Below are 10532 nucleotides of genomic sequence, written 5' to 3' on the forward strand. Positions count from 1 at the left end.
AAATGGGGAGTGTGTAAAAGATAGACCTATGTCCTTTAGAGGGACTGCAGGATCAGCGAGGCAGGGGGATGAGCCGAGCGGTCAGGAGAGGTCTTAAATGAGCACATTTCAGCCCGAGACAGAAAACTAAAGAAAGAGAGACAGAGAGAGGGAGTGAGTGGAAGGGATAGGGAGTGAGTGAGGGGGAAGAGAGACAGAGAAAGAAATGAGTGATCCTCTGAAAAGTGATAGAGAGGGCAGCACAGTCTCGGCTATGGCATTAAATAGGGTCACTCCCAATGCACCCTAGCAAGGTGTCACTCAAAAGTTTTCCTGTTGAATGCCACACAAATTCACTCTTTCTCTCTCTCTCTCTCTCTCTCTCTCTCTCTCTCTCTCTTTTTCCCTCTCTCTCTCTATTTTTATGCCATCAACTCTTTCTGTCTAAGGGACAGATTTACAACAATTCTGCTGACTCCAAACTCTATAACTTTGCCAAACTCCAATCTGAATAGTCAGTCACACAGAGGTAAATACACATCACTGCATCAGTATGACAACTCACTGCCTTACTGACAGTGGACTGTGTCTTGTGCCCTATAATAATATGCTCTTCCATGAGCTATTCACATAACAAAGGATAATTAACCATAACCTTGATTGTGTATAGTCACGCTGTATTGATATCACACTGTCTGAGGCCTGGGCCATGTACTGTACACAAAGGCCAAGGAAAATGACTGAAAACGGGGACATACAAAGATGACCAGCTGAGCACAAGACAAATCATTCACTCTGTCCACTCACATTTTCCAGGTCAAGATCATCTGTACCACTTGATGAAAGAGAACAACATCCGTCAACAGGTGGACTGAGGAAAGAAGCTATGAAAGTGTCCATTAGAGTGAAGATGGAGGGTGTAATGATAGACTATGGCATGGTAGTGTACAACAGTGTTTCAGGCAACCTAAATGCCTTGAGGTGACAGAGGACATAATATGCGCTGCTGGGCCTTCTTCATAACTGCAGTAGATCTGAATAATGGTGCTCAGGAATTTGAAAGTCACTGTTGTCCTGTCAGTGGCACCATGTATTTATAGTGGAGGCAAAGTGGAGGGTTTCTTTCTACATTCTAAAATGTATCTTTACAATTTTTAGTGTGTTTAGCTCCACACCATGACACTGCCGCATTACTTCCTCCCGATACATGGACTCATCATTGTTTGATACCAACCAGAGACCAACCAGAAATGTGAGTCTGTCAGAAATAAGTCAAACAAGGAAATGACTACGGAAGACGAGTTGTCCTTCTCAGAAATATACGGTAGATGGGTAAATGTAACTCCTAATTGGAATGCATACCATTGTTATACAGAATGGTGTAATTTTTGTTTAGATGACAGCAAATATTGTAACTGCTTGTTGGCTGTCATCAGATGTGAGTGATGTATATATAATGGTAGCATTAGTAGTCTATAGAATCACTGGGCATTTATGTTCTGCTTTTGTCCTCAACTGTGCAGGCACAGAATTCTCAATTGTTCCTAGAGAACCCTTCAGCTGAGCTGGAATGAATTCTGTAGATGAATATGCTTTCTATATTGTATGTGCACCATTTCTGAACCTCAATTCAAAATATTCATGTTCATGTTTTCAATAAAGTAACATCCAAAGCTTCCATTTAGATCTTACTTTATTGTTTGTTTTGGTAAAGTCCTTCAGTACCCCGCTAAGCTACTACTCCAATCCTTGCCAGGATCGGATACAAAACTGAAGACTACTCAAAGGTCATAACATCTCCTTTTCTCTCTGACAGTGATAGGCTGTGACACATTCTTCCCCTCTGTTTGCACAGAGGCCTCTCCACAGGTAGCAGAACGTGAAACGCCATATATTAGTCAAGGTGACTGTTAATAGACAGGGGCTTCTCGACAGAAGCTCAGATGAATGCTGCTACTGTGTGCCCTGCTCGGTATTTGCTTTTGTCTAGAGCACAAGAGTCTGCATTGAGATTTCAGCTTCCTCTATGAATACTTTTCAGGGTCGTTGACATTCCTGCCATGGCCCGACAGTAAAAAATCTGGCACACCCTAAGCAAACGTTTCCATGCAACATTAGACTGCAGCTCTTTGCTCATTTGCTTGTCATATAAAAGGTGAATTATTTCAAGCCACATGTATGAACATCAAAAGAACAACATTGCAAAGCCACTTCATGCTATATAGTCTTTTTGACATTATTAGCTTCGATTAGTTTTGCATGTTATAATAAAAGTTAATGCTTACTGGCTGCATATCAATTAACAACATACAGGAAAATTCCAATCAACTAGAGACAAGATGGAGTGCAAAATATCCATTTCACATTCAGATTCAGTTGAACAGAAACAGCTATACTTCAGTAAATCTATTTTCAATGCATGAACATAGTAAATCAGATTGTGTGCAAATAGAATAATTTGGGAGATAGTCTTTACTGACTTTATCTCTGCAGGATCTAAGAAGTTATAGAGAATATACTGTTTGCATTATGTTCTGCCCAGAGGTACCGATTCTTGGGTTATATTGCAATTCCTCTTCTGAGCAGAAAGTGTAACGTCCTCTCTGTTCAAAGCAGTGTCTAAGCACTAGTCCCTGTTGCCATGGAAACCTTTCACTACCACACAGTATCACTGTGCTTCAATAGAAACTACCTGACACACACACACACACACACACACACACACACACACACACACACACACACACACACACACACACACACACACACATACACACACACACACACACACACACACACACACACACACACACACAGAGGGCATTCTGGTAAGGCTCACAGTAAAAAAGTGGAACAAAACTAGTGCCCAATGGTCTTAAACTTTCCATAATGGTTCTATCATTTATTAAAAAATGATTTATTAAAGAGAAATTCCTTACTACGGCATTATCATTTAAATGCATAATGTACGGGGAAATCTATTATGCTGAATATCAGCTTGGCTATGATAATAGCTTGTCACATGGGCTCCAGTCCCATGCCTATGAAAACAACACCAGCAACCAGCACTTCTATATAACATAAAACAGTCATTTTCATCCAATTAAAAGAGCGTCATCTGGATAATAGAAAGCTCTTGCTGCGGAGCCTATCCTAGACAGGATATAGCTTTACAAGAGGCAGGAGAGGAGCAGTTCAGAACTTCAGAACTACTATACACCATTACATTACATCTGCGTGTTTCATCAGCACCTGAATATGTCTAGAATGGGTCTAACATCATATACCATCTATGGTCTGGTAGCCTCGCACAGCTTGATTTAAGTCTGCATTGTTACTACCACACACACACACACACACACAAACACTCATCAGCTCTGCCTTGAAGTACCCACACATCAGCCAACAAACTGCACTTCTATGTGACCTTTAGAAAATCATGGAAAAAATGGTAACTGTGCACAGAAATCATCCCCTATGCAACAGCAGACGCAACCCCTATGCAGTTGAATCATATGGAGTCGTTATATTACAGCCATAAAGACCTGTTTTGCCTGCAGAGGTGTCTGAAGATGGATGGATGGATGGATAGATAGATAGATAGATAGATAGATAGATAGATAGATATGTTCCATAGCACAACATCACATATAACACATATAACATGTAACACATACAGTATATCCCATCCACCCATGTGACATATATCCCATCCACATGAAATAATATGGAATACGGCACCAGATACAGAGCACTGAACTGGACAAAAGCAGAGTATAGTGTAGAAGTATCTATTTCTAATCAAAAATATGCTTATTAATAATGTTAGTTAGTCCTGGTTCTTTTGGTTGTGGAAGAAAGAAAGAATGAATGAGGCGGAGTAGAAAAAAGGGAGAAACTACTGTATGTTGAAGATTCAGGAATTCAGATGCAATACGATATCTACTAGGATTGCAATCGGCACATTGTACTGTATCTCCTTATAAGAATATCTGGGGCCGTATTCACAAAGCCTTTTATCTTACCACTAGGAGTACACCTAAATCGCACTAAAAGATTTTAGCTAGGAGTTTTCTCCTAAAAGTTATTCACAAAGACTTTCAGACCTACTCTTAGTAAGGAAAAATGACAACTCCTAAACTAAGAGTGAGTCTTCGTTGCTATGGATGACGTCATTACTCATGCACAAGCTTGACTGAAGTGACCACCTTGATTGGCTGATGATTGTAACGCGGAAATGATTCCAAACACCTCCCTTACGGTGATGAGTGACAGATGACAGGTCTGAGAATGCGTGCGCTACACAAGTAGTGCGAAGGACGGAAGATGATGAATAAACTGAACTGAATAAAAAGGCCTAGCCTAAATGAATAAAGAGTAAGGCAAAACAAATAGCCTAGTAGGCTAATGAAACATGCGGATTGATGCAGTATCTTTGCAACATTATTAAATTAACCTGTCACCATAGCCTATGCCTACGTTTGCAAAGAGGAGAACATTTTAATTTGATTCACAATGAAACGTTACATTTAATTTACATGTTGACAATGAGTAGTTTTGGTTGTTGCATCCCTTTTATGCCTACCCTCTCGACTTTAAGCTGTCCCAGACTTAGGTGCTACTTTTAGGCCTAAAATGCTTTGTGAATTACTTTTAGTGAAAAAAATTAGGAGTCCTATAAGTTGCTCCTAAATTCGCCAGTTAGGAGCTACTTTTAGCCTTAAAGGCACACTATGCAGGTTTTTTAGCTTAATATGCAAGTGTTTAGCTTAATTTACCTTCATTTAACAGCTTCAGAGTCATTGGAATGGTTATATGGTGTCGCTTCCCCCTAGCGCCTGTGAGCGGAAAAACCACCCTTGCAACTGTGGGCCGGCGGCCTGAGTGTCAGGAAGTATAATGAGTGTAACGAATTACTTTACTGCATTTAAATACACATACACGCCAGGCACCGGCTAGAAAAGGTAGGGATGGAGTTTCTCAGACATTCGTCATGACAGAGCCAGCGAAAAAGAAGCAAACACCGAGAAAACAGTAAGGAAATTGCCAATACTGCATAGTTTACCTTTAAAATTCTTTGTGAATACGGCCCCTGATGACTAACTGTACTGTGTCTTAGCAACAGGTATGCATGTTAAACAGCCAATCAGAGCAACCCTTTTACCAATGGCTGTAATGCTGTATCAACGTGTTGAATTGAAACAAACAAGCTAGAGGTTGGATGGTGTGGGCAGTGCTGTGCACACCACCCCAGTTTGGGACGCTGATGCTCATCGACCTATCCGACATGGTCGGTCATCTGACTGTTAGGTCAGCTAGATGTGTGCCAGCTCTAAGGGAATAAACCTCTGTTGCACACACAGATACTTAACAACCATGTGTAAAAACGACTATACAGGACCAATGTTGATAAAAACAAGGATCAATGTTGATAAAAACAAACTACTTTTACTGCCACTACTGACAGTGTTATAAAAACAAGTGTCTCTAAACCAGTTCCAATGCAAGTTCAGTGTCTGGGAAGTGTACAGAATATTAAACACTGAGGAGCATCTTTTTAGCATTAGGGAATCCTATATTGCCAATCAATTTGGCTATCTTGCAGGTCCCATCCTCTAGAAACAATATCTTGCAGTACATACCTACGACCAGTCTTGAAATGAGTACTGCTGCTGCACTTCCATTTCTGAATCATTAGACCAGTTCTGAGTTATTTAATCTGAGTTGTTTGATGTATAGTCAATTAACATGAAATATAGATTGCTTATAGACTTAAGTGCAGTGTAACTTTATGATGGCATTTCTGGAACCACAAAAACTTAAAGTGAACTCCATGAGATGGAGGACACAGCCTGATCAGGTATTCCACAAAGCTGCCATTAACACAGGCAAACATCACAGTCATAGGATTCCTATCTTACACTCAGATTCTTCGCCATGTGCTTCTCTTTTATTAAACAATGCACCCAGGGTTGTGGCAATTAACAACCTAAGGTGTGATCTAGCGCATTATCTAAAAATCGCTATCTTACACCATCTAAAAAGCATTACGCCACTGACCAAGAAAAACCTGGTCTATAGCGAAAGGTGCATAGCTGAAGACGCACCTGGTCTATAGCGAAAGGTGCACAGCGGAAGAAGCACCGTCACGAGATGTAAGCAGCAACTCCTCTGCAGGATAAATGTCCTTAGGTTTTTTATTCAGTCATTCGAACATTATTGGGGTAAGTGTTGCTTTTATCAGGCTATGTTTTCGATGGTAAACCACTGTCAGTCAATAGTGAAAGTAATTAACAGTGTATAACTGTTTTGTCGTTGACTATGACACCAAGGTGAAGTTAGTTTCACTTTGCCTATGAGTTCAATAGACGAGTGCAGATGCATGTAGCCTATACTCTGCTAGGTTTTAGTTGTTCATGGTTTAGTTGAATACCTGTTCCATATGGTCTCATGTGCAAACAGATTTCTTCAAATGCGCCGGTGACCATCAAAATACCGATGCACTGTTTGAAGTCGCGCTGCTTGCTGTTAAAGAAGCCCTATGCAGGTCTGGTTATTCCTTCGCTGTTTCTGGGTTTTGGCCTTTCGGCTTGCATTTTTCACGACATAGCTCCCCCTGCAGCTTCAGTAGCAAGTGACTGCTACGCTAAACCCCCACTAGCTAGGGAGCTAGCCATCAAGAAACCAAGCTAAACACATACAGGGCTCACAATAAAACGGTCGAGCAAACACATTGTTCAAGAGACTATCAAACCACATTACAAAAACGATGTTCACCCAAGGGTAGGCTACTTACAATTTCAACAGCAACAAAGCCAAGTCGGAGTCCGTTTTGCAGTCAAACTACAATCTGACTACATTTTCGAGATGTGATTGGATACTTCCGCTAAGTCACATCCGGATTTGTTCGGGACGGGACCAGAAAGTTGCATATTCGGTTTTTCCATGGAGAAGCACTAGGGGGAGACGAAGCACCCACCAAACGACCCAAAAATCAGAACGACTCTCAACCTGAATAATTAAGGTAATTTTTGCTAAAATTGTTGCATAGGGCTTCTTTAAAGGGAATGACAGATGTCACTCTCATTGATTTAAAGGATTTTACGCTTAAAACACACCCATGACTGAAGAAACATAAGAACTGCTTTTTTGCGCCAGGCAACCGACATTTGATAAAAAAAATACCACCCCCAATGTGGACTGGACAAACCCCTACATTTATGTAGCTATTTGCCAGTGACCATGTGTTTTAGATCGCCAACATACTGTAGGTAGTTTGTATACCTATGTCATTTGTATATATGTCTCTTGTTAATGTAGTTTGTATATCTGTCTATTGTTTTAATGTAGTTTGTATGTCTGTCTATTGTTAATGTCAGTTCTCATGTATGTTTTTCCACATTGTGGAGATTATTTTGTACGCACTATTCAATTATTTAAGTTTTTACAGTATCCTTGATGATGAAACTGAAAATTGATTGCCACTGATGTGATCACATTCAGAAGAAAAGAAAAAGTTATAATCTGAGAACACCTTGTTTTAGCCAAATGCCTGAAAAGTTTGCATCCCACATCTTGACAAAATAGTTGTCTGCTAGCTTATCACAGGTTCTCTGCTGTCAATTCCTCGCTGATGGCTTCATCTAAAAGCCATTTGATAGCACTCAGTGTAATATATATCTCAGAGGTGCACAAATGCTTTGCTCCATCTGTTTTCTGCAGTGTCACTAAAACAGTGTCAGCAGGAAACCACAGATTCACTGTTAATGCTACAAACTTGTGCTCTGATTAGATATGCAATACTGATAGGATTTTTTTGTTTACTCGAGAGGATGTTACGCATACATAATGGAAGTCCTCCTGAATCCCAAATTTCAGAGTTTTTAATACATACATACAGAGGACTCCACAAATGAGCTCAATCCTCTTGAGTTATGCTATTAAAAAGTTTCCTTCGACAGCCAACCAACAAAATACAAATAGTGGTAAACACTATTTCCCATGTGTTTCTTTTATAAGAAATCTGTCTCTAAATGTCCTTCGCTACTGTGTTTGAAGTTGATTCAAAACAATTAATTGCACAAGCATCGCTTAGGGGTGTAATGGTAATTGACTCTAAAAGGAGAACTCAATGAAGCCACACACATACTCTGTAGTGTACAGTATGTGGAATATAACTTTGGTTTACTCAGTTCTGAACTATAGTTGATATTCGATTAAAATAATTAAAATGATAAGTAAGCACCACTTAAATGCAAGACAATTGTCTTAAGACTTCCAACTCTACAATGTGCACCATTAAAAGAGCAGAAAATCTTCTAAATGCTAATGTTGGTAACCTATCCACTCCATACAATACAATGTGACAGCAACAAATTCTGACTTCTTCTTCAAAACCAAATGTTATAGACATCCTATGGGCTTTTTTTTCACTGAATCACTGAATTCACCTTGTCTTCCACTTCCTATCCAAAGAGCAATAACTTTATGCCATTTGTTGTTTGCTATCTTATACTTTCTCTGACAGTTTCATAAAGTGTGGGTCAACATGTCATCCCTGTCACGGCCATGACACTGGCAAGCAAAACAGTTAGGTCCAATGAATTTGTCATCCACTTTATTGCTCTCTTTAACTGTTTTCACCACAATCCCACCATATGACACATCTGCTGTCACTATTGACTGCTTTACAAAGAGTTGCACAAAAGGACTTTCTGAGGACTTTTAAGGTCCTTTATACCTGGGTTTGCTGCTCAGACGCAAACAAACAGCCGCTCAAATACATCAGCACCATGGACAGCAGCCAGAATCGTCCACACACCACTGTGCCCCAAGTTCATGAACGTCAGTCTCCTCGCAGCTGAAGGTGAACTTTCTTAGGAGCTACCATATTAAAAGTACACGTTAGCCTAAAACTAAACAATGCCTTTCATGTGTGTTTCATGTGTTAAGTAGCCCTGTATGCTCAAATGTCTTGAACTTTTGTTGTACAAAAAAAAAAAAGTTGCAAAGTAATATAAATACAGGAGGCACATATGAAAACTTTCTGATTTCTGTACATTGACACATACTTCACAAACAACGCATGTTTCCCAACATACTGTCATACAAAGCAAACATAGTTTTATTTTAACTTTAGATCTAAAAATAACAATAAAGAGGGATAACTGCATGATCGGAGTGCAGTCTGGGATACAATAGCACAGTGTCATAATTGTGAACGTGTTCAACTGGGAAGGGTTTGGCCTACAACACAACCAAAGCGCGATGAATTCGTGTTAACCGACTTAATAGTTCACTGCTCAACTAGTCCAAAGTCTTCATGAGTGCGGCCTGTTTGTGATGTTATAACGTCAGCGACTCGTCATTTGAGTAGCGGAATTGTACAAATTGTACATAGCGAATGTCTACGATTCTGTTTACATCGGTGCATCTGGCGACACCAGTTGTGGCCACAACGTAATTATTGACAATAAGGTTTGCAAAAATGCGTTTCTCAGTGACTAACACTACCGACAGGCCAGGGATACCATGTACATGGACTGGAGTGTAAACATGGACCAGATTGTTTCGAAACCTAACAGTAGGCCTGCATCCTATTTCGACAGGAAAATAATAAACGCCATGAAATACTAAGTGATCAAATGATGACTGGGCGACACAACCTCAAAAAGCAAAACTCACCTAAAACGAAGAATGGGAGCTCGGTATTTTCTAGATCGTCGACAACCACTATGTCTCCCGGAAAATCATTCCTGACGGAGAACAGAAGCTTCGGCTCGGAGGCCGAGGGGCTATGCATGATGCTCAGGTCGTTTTCTCTCAAAAACGGCAACGCGGACACCGTGACGCTCTTCATTTTGCATTCCATATCTTGCGACTGGTCCTCTTCGTTGTTAAGACTGTGGATATTGTCGGGTTTGAGCGCAAAAATCCACATAAATGTCACAAAAAACCACGGACGCGGACCCATTTTGTCCGATTCCACCACGGTTTCGGATCCCTTTCCCAATGCGCGGCAGCTGCAGTCAGTTGAATGCAGGCTGCGAGAGGAAGAGGAACGTGGGGGAACACGCAGTCAAAGCACAAATATCCGGGTTTGCTTCGCGAAGCGAAATAAACAGTCCTCAATCCGCTCAAATCCCCAGATGTGCGGTCTGATGGCTGAAGGTTTTGTTTTGTATGGCTATGCAGTTTATCAGAGTGATAATTGCTACGAAAATGAAATCGGCACAGCACGAGATCCCTTTATTGGAATTATGGATATTAAGCCATTCAGCTGTCTTGGTATTTTTCCCTTACAAATGCTTTTCAAGACATAACAACGCAGGACAGTACATATCAACGCGTGGTGCTGCTTGATGTTGCCATTTATTATTAAATAACAACATTATTTATTATAACTAATATGAAGTTATTAAACGTGTATGAGTTTAAAAACAATGTTCAAGTATGTATGTATTATGTACATGCTATAGTACACTGTAAGACCTACAGCTCTGGAAATCATTAAGAAACCACTGTACATTTTTCTGATGTCATGCTACGGTTGT

The 10532-nt window shown here is 40.3% G+C and overlaps 1 protein-coding gene across 4 annotated transcripts in view; it reads right to left on the minus strand.

Moving 5' to 3' along the window:
* Positions 1-10313, minus strand: part of astn1 (astrotactin 1) — a 176855-nt gene extending 166542 nt beyond the window's left edge. For 2 of the 4 annotated variants that reach the window (XM_048255773.1, XM_048255757.1), the window contains exon 1: positions 9664-10313. In XM_048255773.1, the coding sequence (XP_048111730.1) occupies positions 9664-9952 (289 nt within the window). In that variant the 5' untranslated portion in view covers positions 9953-10313. The remainder of the gene's footprint in view (positions 1-9663) is intronic. The other 2 variants (XM_048255766.1, XM_048255749.1) reach the window with 1 other exon arrangement.
* Between the last annotated feature and the right edge of the window lie 219 nt (positions 10314-10532).

This window comes from Alosa alosa, chromosome 1 (assembly GCF_017589495.1).
Source record: "Alosa alosa isolate M-15738 ecotype Scorff River chromosome 1, AALO_Geno_1.1, whole genome shotgun sequence".
Lineage (NCBI taxonomy): Eukaryota > Metazoa > Chordata > Actinopteri > Clupeiformes > Clupeidae > Alosa > Alosa alosa.